Source organism: Mixophyes fleayi, chromosome 5 (assembly GCF_038048845.1).
Source record: "Mixophyes fleayi isolate aMixFle1 chromosome 5, aMixFle1.hap1, whole genome shotgun sequence".
Taxonomy (NCBI): domain Eukaryota; kingdom Metazoa; phylum Chordata; class Amphibia; order Anura; family Limnodynastidae; genus Mixophyes; species Mixophyes fleayi.
The window spans coordinates 224,124,190-224,144,146 of NC_134406.1; the positions used below are offsets into that span (position 1 = coordinate 224,124,190).

Consider the following 19,957-nt stretch of genomic DNA (forward strand, 5'->3'; position numbering starts at 1 on the left):
TTAACATGGTAGTCATTGATAGGTATAACATGTTGGATATTAGTGATAATACATTCAGCACTGCTGGTTATTATATGCTGGGTCTGATGGAACCTGGATGCTCGATACAGTTGTGGCCAAAAATATTGTCACCCTTTCACTTTTTTAAAATAACTCAACATTCCCTCTAAACATAAGGTGAACGTAACAAAAGTATTTAGTCTACACAAGTCTTTCTCTTCTCAAGTTTAATATGGTATATCCTTTTAAATAAAAAAATGAAAAGAAATGTCATTGACAAAATTGTTGACAACCCAGACCTAATATTTGGTCTCACAGCCTTTGGTCAAAATAACTGCAGTTAATAGCTTCCTATAGGCATGGATGAGCTTCTTGCAATTCTGTACTGGTGTTTTGGTCCACTCTTTTTGTGCACGCTTCTCCAGTTCTCACAGATTTGAAGGTGCTGCTTTTATTTCTCTCCACATATGTTCTATGGGATTTATATCTGGATTCATTGCAGTCCAGTTTCAATTTGGGGGTCACTGTCGTCCTGAAGACCCATGACCTTTGACAGACATCCAGCTTTCTGACACTGGGTTCAACATTGCTCTGTTAAATGGCCTGGTAACCTCCAGATCTCATGATGCCATGCACACATTCAAGGTACCCAGTGCCAGATACAGCTACCCCTCCATGTTTGACTGTAAGGTAGGGGATCCTTTAATTCTTCTGTCTGTAAACATAGGAACGATGTGCTGCGACTAAAAGCACCAAGCATCAAAAAGTCCAGCTTTCTTATGTCTCTTTTTCAACAGTGAGACCCTCAAGGGCCTCCTTTCATTGAGCTGGTGACGAATGGTTGAGCCTGTCTTTCTTTGTGTACGAAGGTCACGTTGAATCTGCTTGGCAGGTGCTTTCTCCACTTTTTGCACAATCCTGTGCTGAAATTTTCAATCAAGTTCTCTCTTTCCAGGGAGGTTGGCTTACAGTTCCAAGGGCCTTAAACCTACTAATAACATTATGTACAGTGAAAACAGAAACATCAATCTTTCTAGAAATTGAGTTGTAGCCTTCAGATTGTCCACTCTTGGCAACTCTCTGGCTTTCTTTCATTAAGAAGTATTAAGGTCCACAATCATAGGTTGATGCGTCATGACCTCCCAATAACTCGAAATGCCATTGGTTGATTCTTCTGGTTCCTTGAAGTGAACAGGTGTCCTTCCACAGGCTCCCGCCTATATACCGGTATAAACCGGTCCTCTTATGACATCTCTGGACTTGCTATTTGGTGTATGAAATGTGATAATATTTATAACTGACGTTCGCAATGTGCAAATGCTACATAAATAGTACCGGAAACGTTCTCAAGAAATTGCAAACAGATTGATATCAAACTCGATATAATTTAAATATTGGAAACATTAATTAGCCTCTTCACCACTTTATATTTTATATTAAAAGATATAAAACATGTTAAACATATTTAAATGTCACTACAACAATAATTATGTTGCGTATTAATTGCATCGCAACTGATAGTGTAGACAAATTATTAATTACCACCTTCCTTCAATTAATAAACTTTAACAAGCATAGTGATGTCACAAATATGAAAAAAACAGCTTCTGCTTCTATTTGCCCATCATAAGTAAACTGTGGTGTATAAGTAATATAAAACCACAAATCAAGAATGTTAGTTATGTTTTCTATGTTTGTGTTGAGAAGATCACAGGGAGAATTTTTAAGACAGTGTTGGACTGGAGCATGAAGGGCCCACTGGGGGACTGCAACACTAGGGGCCCACCAGAAGGGGTGTGGCCAGCCATAATAGAGGCGAGACCAGATACTTTAGGGGAAATGGTCAGCCCATGAAGGGCAGCTAGCACCATAGTGTAGTATATAAAGAATGCAGTGTGTATATAAAGAGTACACAGTCTTGACCTGCCCCTTAGATTGGGCAGATTGTCCCACTAGAATCAAAACATTTGACAGACTGTCCTGCTCTCTCCTACCTGTTCTTTCACTGTCACCACCTGTGGCTGCTGGTTTCTTTAGTTCTGGCTTGTCTGGATCCTGTGATGTTGGGGGCCCTATTTGGAAAAAAAATGGCTACATTTAGAAAATTCCAACCAGCATCAGCATTAAATCAATAGGACCCATGATTAATACTTAGGCCTTCCTCCAGCCCCAACATTAAAATAATAGTATTTCCATTTAATAAATAAACCTATTTCCTTCCCTCCAAACAGCCCCAGCAATAAATTAATGGCATTTACGTATAGTAAATATACCCATTTCCTGCAACCTTCACTGCCATTAAATAATTAATATTCACATTTAATAAATAGAGCTCATGCTCCTCAAACTCAGCCCCACATTCAATTAATAGCCCCCAAACCACCCCATCTTAAATCAATAGTCCCCACTATAAAATTAAATTGCCCCACCATCAGACCGACAAACAAAATAACACCCATTAGTTAGCCACCACCTACCACAAACATGCTGTGCCATCACACACACACACATTACTGTGCCCCTTCATCACCATGCTGTGCCCCCTTATGATCACACTGCACTCTCCATGCTGATTTGCTCCCCCTTCTCCTGGCCCCCCTTCATCACCCTGTGCCATGCTGCTTTGGCCCCCCTTTATCACCCTGTGCCATGCTGCTTTGGCTCCCCTTCATAACCCTGTGCCATACTGCTTTGCCCCCCCTTCACACTCTGCCATGCTGCTTTGGCCCCCTTCACACTCTGCCATGCTGCTTTAGCCCCCCCTTCACACTCTGCCATGCTGTCTTTGTCTCCTTCACACTCTGCCATGCTGTCTTTGCCCTCCTTCACACTCTGCCATGCTGCTTTGGCCCCCCTTCACACTCTGCCATGCTGCCTTTGCCCCCCTTCACACTCTGCCATGCTGCTTTAGCCCCCTTCACACTCTGTCATGCTGCTTTGGCTCCTCTTCACACTCTGCCACCCTCTCCCCTTTCACACTCTGCCATGCTGCCTCTGCTCCCCCTTTACTCCCTGCCATGCTGCCTTTGCTCCCCCTTAATTCCACTCCTTCACTTACCTTTTCTATCGGCTTCTTTCTTCACTTTTCTACTCTTCTTGTTTTCTGTCTTTTTGCTGACTCCTCTCTGAGTCGCTCCTCACTTAACGTTGGGCGTGATGATGTCATGCCCAACATACGGAGCAGAGAGGAGGGGCGCCGGCGCCGCGATCACGTTAGTATTTTTTTTTTATTTTATGTATTTTTACTTTTTTATAACGTACCAGCCCCCCCAATGAACAGGGGAGCCATCAGGGTTGGGGGCCTAACGGGGGATACCCCGGCTCCCCAGTGGGCCAGTGAGACCCTGATTTAAGATATATTTGAAAGACTTTGGGCCTGATTCATAAGTCTTTTGCATGCCACATCTTGTGTGAAATTGCTCTACGCATGTGCTGAAACGGAAATTGCTCCGATGACTGCAATTGCATGCAATTCATGTTCGAAAACAAATTACACTTACGACTACCTATGATTTTAAGGATGGAACAGGGGAGGGAAAGGGCGGATGAACATAGGCAATGTACAGTAAGGGTGTGCCGAGGGCGTGCCAATAAAGATGTAGCCCGTTCAAGGTCTGGGCTTCTTGTATGTGCAGATTTTTTAGCCACATCATTTGCAGCAGCTACAGGGCAGGTGAAAGTGATGACAGGTATGGCATAGTTTTTGTTTTAAAAACTGCACTTACACTACATGCCACTAGATAGCACAGAACATGTGTATGCAAAGAAGAAAAGCTATAGAAACAGATTGTATGAATAGTATGCATTAAGAACATGCTAATTTATTTATTTTAATGGGGGAATATTTTTTTTAAAACACATATTTTTATTAATGATTATAGTTTTATGAGTTGGAAGTTTACTTGATAAAATTTTCTTTTTGTATGCATTTTAGTGGGACTTGATATTGCACATATGCACGTGCATATCCTGCAGTTTGTTCTGTCTCTTAACATATGACAAGTACTGTTTTGGACGAACGTACTTATAGCCAGATTCTAATCAAAATGTATCTTGACACACATCTGTATGTGAATACGGACGCACTGAAGTTTCGTGCTCACTTTAAAAACTTGTTTGCGAATATGAATCAGGCCCTTTATGATCATCTTCCATAATATCTACATCAGCATAGTGTTCATATGACTCTGCAATTATATAGATAAATGGGCACTGTAATGTCGACTGCTTGGTACTAGAAATGTCTCCACCATATCTCTCAATATTTCCAATTGGAAAATTGGCACAAATCAAGTCATGCCATTGGTCTGTCCCAGTCATACCATGATTCACCCATTAATCAAGCCTATTTCAGGTGATGACAAATACAGTACCTTTTTAAGCAGACCAAGGGCATTTTGATAAATGCAAATTGAAATTGTCCAGCTAGAATCAGGACTCATAGTAGGTAAGATGTGAGCCTTATATTTAAGTGAACAAAAAAAACAATGACTGGCCAAGGTCAGAGTTCTTCCCTTCCTGTGTGAGAGGTTGCAGAGAGGGTATTAACAGGTCTGGTGTTAATACATACCACCCAACTGTTCAAATCTTGATGAGATAGTCCCAATTTGAGAGGAATCCAATGGGTCGGCACGTGGGAAGCAGGCGCAGGCTGGCAAATTTCAGCCCAGGGGGCTCATCAATTGACGCGCCCGCATCGCGTGTCATGTGATATGTAATATTCTTGTAATATTGCATGAACAGGAGGGGGGCTCTGCCGGCCAAAAAAGCGGTTAGACTGAGCGGCCCAGGTGGCCGGATGCCCCCCTTCCCCCTAGCCCAGCCCACCCCTGGTGGGAAGCATGTGCCCGTTCTTCATGGCTTGCAGGTGTCTCTGGGGTGTTCAGAAGTGAAGGGCTTCAGTAACAGGTGGCATGCACCCCGAAGTGGTCACTCCCATTGTGACATGGACCCAACCTTAACATGACATCGCCATCTCACATTTCAGAGGCAGGTAGGAGTACAAACAAGTGTTTTCTGCACTAAAGCAGTCACAAACCACCACAAACATATTTTGTATTGCTTGAGTGTCATTTATTAACCCCTATAAGTTAATTTACATGCTTGCACCAAACTCAAATATCAACAAATGTGTGTGTGTGCTATGTACATGATATGATATATCAATGTTTTCCAGTTTTTACTGTTGAGATCACAGTCCACATGTAGTCACAAGCTATGTTACATCGATATATCAATTGATCTATGCAGTTTTGTCATTAACATTTTAGCAACATGTCAGCAACATTTTAATTTTTCAATAATACATCGTTTGAATGAGTTGCACTACACCTTACACTAAAAAAACGTATCAATATTTGCAAATATGGATCCTCAGAGAATCACTGAAAAACTTAACCTAGAGGGACTTACTGGACAAAGTGGTTGGCATATGATTGGATATCAGGGGGTAAATGTATTAATGTCCGGATTCTTCAACTCCGGCATGTTCAGCGTCTTCGGCGATTAAATTTAAAGCGGCGCTGCTTTAAATTTAATCGTCGAAGACGCTGAACATGCCAGAGTTGAAGAATCCGGACATTAATACATTTACCCCCAGATATCAGACAATCATATGTCAGGCATATAGGGCTTAGCATATATGTTTTATCTGTCTGCCTCCAAATATGCGAAAGACTAAAATTATCTTATCGCCAGACACTAAGCACCTTGCTATACTCTATAGAACAACCTGTTACTCTTGATTAAAGAAAGTTAGTCCTACAACTCTGCAACCATAACTTTGTTGTATCTGTTGAATCACACTTCCCGGGATGTTGGTCCTCCTTTATAAAAAAAAAACACCAGTGCACTCTTTGAAGTGGAGTCTCCTTTGGAGTGTGTGTTGTGAGATGTTTTGTTAATTAATTTCCATCACAATTTATCAGATGCTTTAATAGTCCATGTTATTGAATGTTTTTGTTGCTTCACAGATTCTTAGCACTCATGCTCTCCTGCTGAGCTCTGGAACTATAGTGGCAGCTGGCAGAGAACCTTTCAAGCCTGGAAATTATGAATCTGAGATGGATTTTCTACCTGCTAAATTACCTGGGATCTTCCAGCGCGTCTTTCCTAAATCAAGAACAAAACCAGAAATGAAAAGCCGTGAGTAGAATCAGCCTAACTCCTCTGTAAATAACCTTTGTAACCATTTGTCAAGATCAATTTCAGATAATTGACATACCTAATTTAGACATATCACATGTTCTTTTTAAGAAAGCTTTGCTGCAGGACTTTGATTTGGAAAGATGCCATATAAGCGGGTTAATATTTCCATCACTAAATGTGCACCAGAGGACGAACTAACGAGCTGAGGAACCCGGTGCAGGGAAACGGGGAGGAGGGAACTACGGCCCACAGTTCACTAGTTCCAACCCTCTGCCTCTGCCATGCAGCGGGCCCTATTAACTCCATGGGCCCCGATGCACCGCACCAATGGTAGTACCGCCACTGATGTGCACCCATTCCTTCATTTTAGGATTAAACCTACTATGGACCCAAAGCAGTGCTCAAACCATGGGTCCCACATTCACCCACAAAAACTATTCACATCTTTTAAATTTCTGTTCTGCACAATTTTTGGTTTTGATTTTTTTTTTATTAGAATACACAGCAAACATCTAGTCCAAATGTATTTACAACACAGCACACTTCACCCTCCAAGTATTTGGCAATAAGGAGTCATAATATGAATTTTTAAGCAGTTTTCACCAATTGTACCAAAAACAATATAACACATGTGCATAACAAACAAACAGCATATATCAGTGCAAGCAAACTTACAAAACAAAAAAACAGTTAGGTAAAGATATAACGTCAACTGGATTGTGCATGGTATGACGTTATCTATTTTGCGTAATCTGATGCAGTTAATCGAGCCAAAGTCATATTGACAGATATAGACTAATTTACTCTTCATTTTCCTTTTGGTATTTTTTGCACTAACAGATTTTTTTCTACATGCCTCCATCAGTAGATAATTTGGAACTAGAAAGGGTTCAGAGAAGGGCGACAAAATTGATAAAGGGTATGGAGTCATTAAGTTATGAGGAAAGGTTAGCCAGTTTAGGCATGTTTACTTTAGAAAAGAGGCGTCTAAGGGGAGATATGATTACTCTGTACAAATACATTAGGGGTCAATACAGAGAACTTTCATGGGAACTTTTTACCCCAAGGACTATCCACAGGACACGTGGTCACCACCTAAGGTTAGAGGAGAGAAAATTTCACAAACAGCAAAGGAAGGGGTTCTTTAGAGTAAGGGCAGTCAAGATATGGAATTCATTGCTAGGGAAGGTTGTCGTGGCAGATTCAATAGATATGTTTAAGAAAGGGTTAGACAAATTTTTAGCGGAAAGGTTTATCCAGGGATACAACCGTTAATTAAAATGTAGGATAGTAGTGGATATAGGGTAAAAATTGGATTGCAATATTGAGTCTGGGGGGATTTTCACAATTGAAACAGATTGGCGGTTGCTTCCTCTGGATCAATTTCAAATATAAGTGCAGGATCGCAGGAGATCCAAAATAGGTTGAACTTGATGGACTGGTGTCTTTTTTCAACCTCATCAACTATGTAGCTATGTAAGTAGCCAGAGCATTACCTACTTTATATATATGGAATAAATGTATGTAATGTAAACATAGTATTACATGGTATTAGACACTAAACAGACCACATCTTGAATATGGGATACAGTTTTGGGCACCTCACTGTGGGAAGCATATACCAGAATTTGAGAGGGTTCAGAGTTGGGCAACCTTAGTAATAAAGAAAATTTACATTATAAATAAAGATTACAAAAAACTTAATCTGTTCACATTGAGAAAAGCCACCAAAAATGTGGCTTAATAAACATGTATATCCAAGTTCACTACAAAGATATGAACGAGATTGAATTTTCAAAGGACCATACAGAGGCCAAGGGGTCATCAATCGTAAATGAAAGGAAGCTGATTTCACCATTAGAATGTTAAGGAATTATATACTGTGTGTGTGGTTAAGCTGTGGAATTCATGACCCCATGAGGTAGTCAAAGCAAATTCAGTAGCAAATATATAAATTAGATGACCTGCATTTCTTACAAGATATTACATCTGTAGCTAAAATTAGTAGAGAACATAATGGGGTTGACGGATCTAGGGAATTGGAAACTGTGGGACTGGTGGTTTTTATCTGAATTACCACAAGTAAACTGCAAGAAAAGTTGAATATTAAGTACAAGTGTCTTTTTAACATGTCTGAGGTCACACCCCTCTGCCTCGTCATTTCATTACAACAGAACACAACAGAGCACTAAGACTCCTGCTTTTTTTTTTCACTTTGTTGAAACAACCTGTTGTTGTCACATTCTGCAAAATACTTAAAGTAATACTTTACTTGGCCTGTTTTAGAGAGCAATTGTGTGAAATAGGCCCAAAGATTCTGTTTTGCAAATATAATCTGTTTTATGTGTAATTGTTTATTCTCTAGCAGAATATATCCAGAATTAACCTTTCCTGTCTATGCTCCATCTTCAGTGAATTGGATGTATGCAGCATGCTAATGCAATGACAGAACTGTATATACACGGCCCACTGTGCCGTGGTACAAACTGGATTCCATCAGATTTTAACTTTTTCCTCTGCATAGATCCCACTACTGGATGATGCAGCTTTTGGTGCCAGATATAGACAGGGGAAAATACACGCATGACCCCCTGAAGACAGAGAATAAGCAGGCAAGATAAGTGCTAGATAAACTCTCCAAGTGTCAGGGACTATTTTGAACTTATGCAGTATTAAGCTGGGTACACACTACAGGGTTTTTGTCCAATAATCGGCTCATCCAGCCGACATACCACCGCTCGTTCGAAAGTCGGGTCAGTGTGTGTAGTGACACGATGGTCGAAAGTCTGTAAAAATGGACGATTGTTGCCTCATTTGGTTGGCCGTACTGCTCAATATTTTCGTTCCAATCTCCTTTCCGTTGTGTAGTGTGTATAAACTTCCGACCGATCCACGACAATCCTCCGATACTTCCTCAACCTGGGGGGTGTGTATGTAAATTTGTGATGTCTGTACCAGTACCACGTGGTGCGGTATCCATTGTGTTTTGTTTAGATGTATATTGCACCTATCTGGTTGCAGACCATTACACTTGTATAAAGCACGTGTGTTGTTATCCTTTGCATCTATGTTGGGAATCTATTCATATTTACCCTTTATAAACTTATACCTTTATAAACTATTAAACTTAAAAAGTCATATTAACCTTTATTAACTAATATTTGTAAAATACCCAGATTAAACTTCTTTCATACCTTGGGATTCAACATCAATTTTTTCTTGTTTGATAACAGGTGGGTTACATTAGTGGTATCAGTGGCATCTAAACAGGCCTTCTCACCGTTAATTCTTCGTTCTGACAAAAAAAAATCTATGATACAAATTAGGCCTTTGCATTGCTTCGTGTGAAACTAGAATGAAATAAAGTCCTTCAAACAGGTACACTACATGTGCTACTGACCTTTTTAAATGTCGTAGTCGTACTGGTCCAGTACTTTTACCATCATCTCCACCTCTCTTGGGCTCATTGGATTTGCTCTTTGCTCTTCTTGAGCATCTCCATCCCCCACCTTAAGTTTTTCAACATTTTTTGGCCCTTCCAGCACCATCTCTGACTCAGTCTCCGTCTCCATAGCTGCAACCCCCACTGACACCTTCTCCTCACCCACAACCCCCACTGACACCTTCTTCTCGCTCTCATCTTCTCACGCGCCTGGGCGCCAGACAGGCTCCTGTCATTTTATACACAAAGACATGGGCGTTCGTTTCTACTGTGGATCAATCAGGGATGATGCCCACAGAGAATGGAGCATTCCATTACATACGAAGGGATTTTATTATTAGGGAATAATTATTGCATTGCACATTGCACTACCAGTTAAATGTTTTTTCTAAATTTAATGTATGGTAATAAACTTCTATTTTATAGGAAAGAATGAAGAGACAGTGTTGCCTTCTCTTTTTATGTTGATTTGGGTGTTAACAATAGTGAAAGTTCTGCCCCTTTATGCTACTGTCTTTGGTATATCGTTACATGCCCCGCAAATGATGCTTCAGTGTATACGAAATTAAAATCATTGCTCACGACAACATGGCTGTAAAAAGTCGCTAACGGGACGGCCGCTCTTCCCTTTATCGTCTAAAACAAGGCTAGTGTGTATGCAGTCCATGGACCGAGCGATAGGACCATCGATCGCATGTAAAATCGATCAGCATAAAAAGTTGGTGGAAAATTCTGTAGTGTGTACCCAGCTTTACACCTGATAACCTCTACCTTCAGCACCAAATAGCACAATACCAAGACTACACAAGTTTAAAATAAGAAAAGTTTTTTTTTTGAACAGCAGGTCATCTCCAATATTCCTTTCATAATACAGAACAGAACTGCAACTATAGATCTTAAGCTTGCAAGCAGGACCCTCTTACCCCTCAGTCTGTCTGTATTACCCAGTTTTGTTTTATTACTGTGTTTGTCCCCAATTGTAGAGCACTATGGGATTTGCTGGTGTTATATAAATAAATGTTGATGATGATATTTGAATCACAATGCACAGATAATAACCTTTCCAACTTTCCAAGAAATAAAAATATATAGAATGGGGCACAGCAATAGTGCTGGATAGCAGCAGGTGAGGCCAGAAATATCCAATGCAGGAATATAGCATAGCAATGGTTCAGTGCTAGATAGCAGCAGGTGGAGCGGGACTTATACAATTCAGGAACAGAGACCAGTAATTTCTCAGTAAATATAGACTTCAGCCTTAGGTAGTACACAAAGGTAAAACATTGGCAAGGCAGTGTTAGTAGCAAGATTTCCAAGTGCACACAAACTGCAGACATCATCAAAGAATGCACGGCAAGAATGGCAGGCAGCTAGCAGGAGTAATTAGTACAGAGCAGGTTCAGGTTACTGGATTGCTGGACATTTATCTGAGAGACTCAGTCACCTGGATCCTTGCACTGACTTATAAGAACAAGTTTTGCCTCCAGCACCTGTACAGCATCAATGTTAATCATTCTAGCATCAACATATCTAGGTGACCTCTGAGGAATCTATTAAAAGCTTCACGCACAGAAAACTGCCACATTTAATATTGAATGTCCCCATGTGCCTTCACTCCCATTATTAATGTTATAGAGAGCTCATTGATGTGTGCTGGGTGCACCTCATAATTGACCTCCAGTATTTGCAAATCCTTATAGATTTGATTGAAGGAAAAATATTCTGAATCTGAAAGGACAGTTCCTTGGATCTTGTTTATCATATATTGTGAATGTATTCGTACATCTAATCAATGCAAAGAAATTTAGTCAAATAGTTTATTTTGGAAATTTCTACCTACTATACTTCACCTCATACTAGAGCATCACAATCTATACCGCCAATATTTTAAATATCTGTCCTCAAGTTAAAAGAGAGAAGGGACTTTATTTCACACAAAATCCTCTTGTGCTGGCCTGGTTTATCCTCCTTCCCTCAACTTTCACATTAGTCGGGATAAAGAGAATCAATGCCAAAGGCCTAGTAGTTCAGGACCATTACTGCATTAACTATCAGCAGCTGTCACCTGATGAAAAAAAAGGAAAAGATCTGTAAAGGGTAGGTCTAGTTTCAAACAAGTACAGTCCATTTTATCTTATCAAGTCCAATATATCGAAATCTATATCTTACAGAGCATTAATGTAGACCAACGTGTTCTGGGTTGTGAGCACAACCCCTGTCACTTTATTCACCTAACATCATAGGGTTCTAAGTTTCAGCAAAACTAATTTGATGCGTTAGGGTTTAGAGTTCAGTGATATAAGGGGCATGTTACCGCAGAGTACAGCAACAAAAAGGTATGTAGGAAGACCAGACAACCTGAATCCTACAATTAAGATGTCCTTTCTAATGGCAGCAAGAACTAACTATTCCTTTTCATTGTTAACGTGGCAGTGGTGACAGGTGGCGTTATTTTCTGCACAGAGGTAAATGTTTAAGGCTAATGGGTGAAAGGTGACATATGCTTTAAATAAAGAAGAAAATCCTTAACCTTTCCTATTACCTTTTTTCAATTTGTTCTTTCAGTAGTTTTTTTTTACATATATCTTAATCTGACTATATAATTGTCTGCAATTCTCTTTCATTCCAACTGTTTTCTCTGTTATCACCTGTAACACACGCAGGAGGAAAGATACCCAGACAGACATGTAGACATTTATATATCAATACACACACTATATAGGTTATTTGATTTACCTATATTTTTTGTTTATCCTACACTTCTAGAAGCTCTACAGATAAGCAAATCCCTAATATAGTGAAATTCTATTCATGTTATTCCTTCCTGAGCTTCTTTATGTCCATTATCCCTAATCACACTATTATAGTTTGTAGCATATATATATATATATATATATATATATATATATATATATATATATTGTTATGTAAATCATATGGTTTCCTACAATTTCCTACAATACTCTGTTTCTACTAGATTTGTATGTAAATCATGGTTTGTTTGCCTGACTTTTTTAATTCACTTTTACTAACCTTCCATATTATCTCTTTCCTTTTCTTTTGCTTCAATGTGCTGTCTTCTCACTGGATAACGTAAACTCTTCCCTTCTATTGCTCATCTGCTCCTGTCATGAATTCATTCTGAAATTCACAAGTGAAAACTGATGAACCTGTCCTAATTCCCAATGATCAGGAGCACTTCCATTCATCATCAAATGTATGTAATAAAGACAGAAACCTTGTAGATTTGACCCACATATCTGACAATGAAACACTTCTAACAGAACAGTGGCCAAATTCTGGGGAAGAATTGCCCGTTATTTCTTCAGGGGACAACATTGAAAAATCAGTCCATCTTAATTGTGATGGCACTATGACTGTAGAAATGAAAGTTCGTTTTAAGATAAGAGAAGAGGAAACCATTAATTGGTCCACCACAGTCAGTCGAGCTAATCTGTCCTATTGCAAAAAGAAGATATTTCATTCTTCTGTAAATCCTGAAGTTCAAGCAGTAAGTATCAGAGATTCTCCTAAAATAACAAGTAACATTGATAATAAAACCCTTGATGATAGTAAAGACTCAATAGAAAATATATATGAAACTCATGTTGAAAGAGCCCAAAACCAAATACAAGATAATGACGTTAATACTGACAAATATACAAGATCCCCTAAAAGAAAAGATAAGACTCACTTCTACAGACCTCCCACGCCGGGGATTAGAAAAGGCCAAGAAAGAAGGTTGTCCATGAGGAGGTCATCAGAGGGGAAACTGCAGGAAAACATGAAACAGATGTTCTCCTTCAATGAAATGCAGTATGAATCTATCCAATCTGTAAATGATATTGTGGATCATTGTAATAAACAGATGGGGATAACTGCTGACAATGTTGAGTCCAAATCTGATAGCTCTAACCCAAAACAAGGTGAAACAGATCGCAATGATGAAGAGAGCTTGTCCAAGTTAGGAGAGGAGAGCTTTCATCTACTAGGGACCACTCGCATGGAACTGTTACAGAGAAATATGATATGCGAAAAAGGGGTGAGGAAAGCCGACAGAAGCGATTATATGTGTTTCACGGGAGCTTCTAAAGGAGATAGACCCCACTCTGCAGGTAAGCACATGTACCATCAGGATCAATTTAAATGTAAAGAAATCAAGAGATCTATGAGTGCTTCCATTACATTCTCTGAGCCATCCACATTCCATGAAGAAACAACACACGCAATAAGTGAATTTGAACTTGGTCATAAACATTGTTTGGATACAGTGTCACAAGGAAATGCTGTAACACAAATGGCACCAGTGCCCTCTACAAAGTCAACAAGTGAAGCTCATAGTACAATAGACTATTCATCTACCACTTCTATGGACAAAGTATTAAAAGGATCAGAAAATGACACTTGCAACAGCAACGATAATCATTCTACATCCTCTACAAAGAAGCAGAAAAAGAGGAAGAAGATTGTGGGTGATTCTTTAAAGCAAACACATACAAATATTCCAAATGGGGATAAAAACAATCTGGAATCTCCACAAATAGTTTGTGGAATATCTTGTGGGGGTATGAACCCTGAAACAAAATATATTATGTTTGAAGAAATATTTCCTCCTCAGATTTCCTCTGCTACAAATCAATCTGAATTAGGTACAATAAGGAAATTAAAGGGCAGTAAGCAAATGGCAAAGGTGAAGCCAAGATCAGTTAAAACAAATGGCAAACCCATTTCTTCCCTTAAACAAAATTGCGAGGAAAGTGAAGAAAAGAAAGACAGTACAGAGGTTGACATAACTTCCAGCAAAGGAATAGCAGATGTTGGTGATACTATTGTCTCAAATGGTTCTATACATTACACTAATGACCAAGCACAGTGTCCCCTTACTGAATGTAACTACGGACCAGATGAACTGGTGCCCAAAAAGACGGCAGAAATATATAGAAGATCACAGAAAACAGCAAAGAAGCAAAAATTTCCAAAGAAAAAAACAAAGAATAACAGAGCAGCTGAAACTAAAACATCAAATGGTTCAAACAGATTGGATTCAGAACAACTTAGTAATTCTCCAACTCTTCCAAATGCACTTGAAAGCTATGTTCAAACCTGGCTGAAGAACATATTCCCTAATGCAGCTTTACCTGTACTTCAAATGTTCTCTTCTACAAGGTTAGAGGATGATGTTACACATTCCTTTTCCCTTTCCAGCAAAGACTCGGGCACTCAGCCACATGTACAAACAAGTGAGTTGGTTAAAGGGGAAGTGTGTGAGAATGCAAATGGTAGCCAGACTCATAATGGGGATCAAGAAAATAAAGTGGAACCAATTCGCACGGAACCAAGGGCAGAAAAAGAGGTGCTTATCCAACACGTTGAATCATTCAATGACAACACTGTTCCAGTTGTTATGGAAAAAAGCAAACACTTAGCAGAATTATTTAGCCAGCAGTTTAATGATTTTGGATGCAATGCCTTTTATGAAAGCAATAAAACAGAGGAGTTAATCAACTGGATGGCAAGCCACCAACTCGTAAATGTGCCTCCAAAAAAGGCAAGCACTGATGCTGCTGTTCAGGTGGAAAATGAGTCAATTAAAACTGAAGTAGCAGGTTACATAAAATGTGATTGCATGGGAGATGTGTTGGAGGAACAATTCAAACTGTCCCCTCGAAATATAAAACAATGTAAATGTGGACAATTGGAAAAGTCATTCAGTCTCCCAAATTCTCCATCTAAAGTAGGTTCTTCATCATCTCAACTTTTGCTTGCCTGGTTGATAGTGTTACATTTAAAACAGGGTATGTGCCACACAACAGAAGACTTGTCCCTCAGCCCTAACAGTAGTCCGGCAATATTTACCTTACTTCAGTCACTGAAAAAAATTGCCATTATTGAAAAAGCAGATGACTTGAAGGCAGCTGTACTAAATTTGCAAGAGTCAACAGTAAGGTTTGATTCAGTTATGAAAAACCTCCCATGTGTAAATGAGTTTATAAATGTGTATGACATTCCAAGAGTCCTAACTAAGAGTATAGAGAGTAACCAACTGAATCACATGGATGTTGAAGATAAAACTGATACACAATGCATAGTAGAAAAGACAGATTTAATGAAAAATGATAGGCAAAATGTTTTGGCTGATGATAGTGCTGACTTAATGTTTTTTCCAACTGAACCATACAGAGACTTTACCGGTGAACACTGTCAACAGGAATCTGTTCAGAATCTAGAGCAATGCAATCTGTTAAAATCTTGCAAGTCCCCCAACAATGCAGCTACTGATTTGCTGATGAAAGTAGAGGAATCAATATCAACTGACAGAGATCATTTTGAACCCTGTTCTGTGGATTTATCACAGAGATGTATGACACATTTTAGCTTTGGAAATAATCACAAGATGGAAACAAGCACTGTTTCCCCAAAAAAGGTATCCAAAGTAAAAATGATGGTGCAAGAAATGGAACAAAGGAAATATTCTTCTCATGGCTCTGAACATCAGAAGTGTTTGCAAAGTCCCATTTCTTCTGACTGGTCGGACTACAGACAAGACAGTGAAGAGAGCGATAACCTGAGATCATCTAGTGAAATTATGACAGAGAGCGGAGAGGAACAGGTACACAAGAAGGTGATTAAAACAGGTTATGTTAAACGAACTATTGAAAGACTTTATGGTAAAGCAGAATCTAAAGTCAAAATACTTAAATCTCCATCATCTGTATCACCTATTAACGTAATCCACACACAACCTAAAAAATCCCCAAAGGATAAAAATAATGAATATTTGAGTTTCAGCAGTGAAGGTCACCAAAGTGTGTCCAAAGAAAACATATCAAGATCCATATCTATTCCTAGTAATAAGAATGAAATAGCAAAAGATAGCTTAAGTAACTTAAAAAGTGCATCATTGCCACTACTGGAGTCTTTTGTTGACCATGATAGCTTAGTTTCCCAAAAACCAGGGTCTTCCCAAAATAAAAAAAAAAAGAAACATTTATTAAATGAAGATGGTCATATGGAAACAGACACAGGTACAAATGGTGGAGTACTCATAGATAAAGGGCGGTGGTGGCTGAAGGAGAATCATTTGGTAAGGAGGTCACCCCCTGAAGTAAATGGGATGTATACTAATCTAGATACAACTTCCGCTGACACATTCCTCGACAATACTAGTGATGATGTTCCGTATCGCCATCATGCTTGCATAATGAATCAACCATTAGCTGAAGTGTCTTCTTCAGAACTTGAAGATATGGTTAAGCCTCAGCACTATACAGGCCATTACTTTAACATGCCCCATGGGAGCGACTCAGAACCCTTTAATGATGCATTCAGTACCAAATCAAAGGTCAGACCCAAATCGTCTGATGCCTTAGTTAAAAGCAAAACACAAGACTCCTCTATGAAGAAGTGTGGCGCTATAAGTACAAGCTTAACCTCATTTGCCACAGTAGACTTCCATTACTCTGATAACAAAGTACATCCCTTGCCACAACCGGGTGGTGAAAATACTAGTGATGACCAACATCCCAATCCTACTAGCACAAGTCAGAGACAACTAAAGGAACAGGACTCTCTGGACAAGCTTCAAGTTATTTGTGGACAGCACTGTCCAATTTTAACTGCAATAATGAATCCTATAAATGAAAATGATAGAGGCTTTGCTTATTGCAGACCCTATGACATAGAGAACCTTCTGATTCTACATTCTGTGCCGACAAATACAGCACATATTCCGTTGTTAAACAAGTGTCTATTTTTAGATGAAAATAACAATATACACTATACCAACAAGAAACTTCCTGTTATTAATTATAGTGAAGGTGGCAATAAAATTCCATTCATTTCTGATTACAAAGCAGCTTTGGAAGGTATAGAAACTTTCATAAAAATGGGAAAAGGCAAGCAAAGTTTATCAAAGCTGTATCCAATGCAAACAATAAAAATTACCAATATAATTAAACAATACGACAAATCTCAAACAAGCAAATTGTTTCAAGAACTTTCATGTATGGGAAATGATGAAAATAACAATATTCTACATCACCATATGTAAATCATCACAAAATAAATTGTTACTAGAATTGCATTACATTTATCTACAATTATGATCCTGCAAAACATCTTAGCATTAAATATTGGCCTCTTCTCAGTCCCATTTTTGCCCTACTTTCATGTCAACCTTCTTCTCTAGACTATATCTGACTTTTTTCCTGTCCCCTTTATTTTTTTTTTTACCATAACCCACTATGGGGTCTATTACTGCAGTCACAAACACATTTGTCTAGCAATGGTGCTAACCCATGGGTCTATAGCAGATATAGTAATATATTTCAGAAAGGAAACTGTATTAATTAGTTTTTGATTTTCATAAAATTCTATCATCTCATTGTGTTGAATGGGAAGTTGACGTTAAGCTATTAAAGTTGTATATAAATATTTGTACTGAATATTGTGCTCTGTATTCTTATTGGTGCTATCTGTGTATACATTTCAATATATTGCCAGAGCTTGATATATTTGGAAGTCGTTTGATTTTACAGTAACCACTCTTGGTATTGCAGGTGGTGCTACTTATATTATTGTGCTGCTGTTCTCTTTAGGAACAGCCCTGCAAATTCCTATTTTATCTTAAGATGGAAACAGCAAATTCTTTTTCGATCTAGAATTAAACATTTATATTAAGCATCACAAAATGCAATAAAAGCAACTAAATTTTTCCAGGAGGAATGGGGCTTATTAAAGAACATGGAGCTATATGCACAAATGGTCCTAACTTATGTCAACCAATTAAATACTAACTGTCATTTTTCTTGCAGACTTCAGAAAATGAAAGCTAACATTTGATTGGTTGCAGCAAACTTTTGCGCTTAGCACCATGTTATTTACTAAAATCCAATGAGTGAAGGTTCAAACAGCATACGCATGTTTTATAAAAATAAATCTTCTTAGATTACATGAATGCAAAAATAATCTGTTTATGACTCAGTTCATGATTTCACTTGCATTGGTTATGTGCCTACATACGTCCTTTATAATGCGAACATGGAGTTATCTACCAACTGTATTCAGAAACGCTCTCAGGAATGACTGTATATAGCAGAAACTGTAAAGAGTGACATTAATTAGATTCTGTTTAATGATCAATTTTAGCATTTAAAAATTAAAGGATACCTTATTTTTATATTGTATGTCTTCAAATAGATTGTACGCTCTTTGGGATTAAAATGTATTGTACAAAAGTGAGACATCTCCAATGACTTTTGGCCTTAATATATAATAATTCTGTGAAATGCAGAATGCAGAATTTACAAATACAGCACAGAATGGCCATTCCACAGAATAGAAAAGGTAACCCAGAGCTCAAATATTGTATTGTGTTGATATGCACCTCTACAATGGATTGTTCCTCTACGAAATGCCATTGCCAGGAAATTTCACTTTGCTCCTCTCTACTAGTGTTACACTTTTAAAATTCAACATTCATTGTTTTCAACGTATTTATTGTATGAAATATCCTATATTACATTCTGAGTTAATGTACAATAGAAAGTAGAATTTTTTGTGAATTCTAAATTCTGGTCTATTCTTTAGCTTTCATTTTATTTGTGTTATAGATTTTGGTTAATTGATATCTCTCTGCCCATAGACTGTAAGCTTGCAAGCAGGGCCTTCTAACCTCTCTGGGCCTGACCAAAGCATAGAAAGGGAGTAACTTTGCACCTTGGCAAAACCATGTTGCATTGGAGTGGGAGGTAAATTTAAAATGTGGGGACAGATTTATAGGTGGGGTAGAGCATGTCCTAGATCAACTTTAAATTGCAGTGTAAAAATAAAGCTATGAAGTATTTTTGTGCTGCATGACAAAATAGCCAGTATTTCTTTATGTGCAAAATTATAACCTAAATTGCACCCCTGGCATTGTAATATAGTTTGTCCAGGATCAAATTTACTAAATTTTTTGCTTTGCTCTCCTTAATGACTCAGGCCCTCTGTCTGTATTAAATTCTACAGTGCTCAGTGACAGAACATATAACACACCACATCTACAATCTCAAATAAAACAAATTACATTTAGCGTGTGAAGACATGTGGTTTTCCACATTTGTGAATCATGCACTGTTTGAATCTTGATTGCACCAATAAACTCTCCAACTTAAAAATAAACTTATAGCTGACCAATGTAAATACACATAACAAAAGTACCGTTTGTAGGCTCAAATCTGGATGATAGTGTTACTCCATTAGATGATAACAGTCCTCCAAAGGGCTGCAGTTTGTATATGATCCGTAGTGGATTTGATGGTCAAAACTGTATTCCTGGAGGAAAGCTGACCGCCCGATGGTAAGCGCTAATTGCGGTCTCGATAACCA

The 19,957-nt window shown here is 38.5% G+C and overlaps 1 protein-coding gene across 1 annotated transcript in view; it reads left to right on the forward strand.

The window, feature by feature from the left end:
- Positions 1 to 19,957, forward strand: part of RP1 (RP1 axonemal microtubule associated) — a 195,451-nt gene that overhangs the window by 41,081 nt on the left and 134,413 nt on the right. The window contains exon 3 of the mRNA XM_075214421.1: positions 5,973 to 6,144. Within this exon, the coding sequence (XP_075070522.1) occupies positions 5,973 to 6,144 (172 nt within the window). The remainder of the gene's footprint in view (positions 1 to 5,972; positions 6,145 to 19,957) is intronic.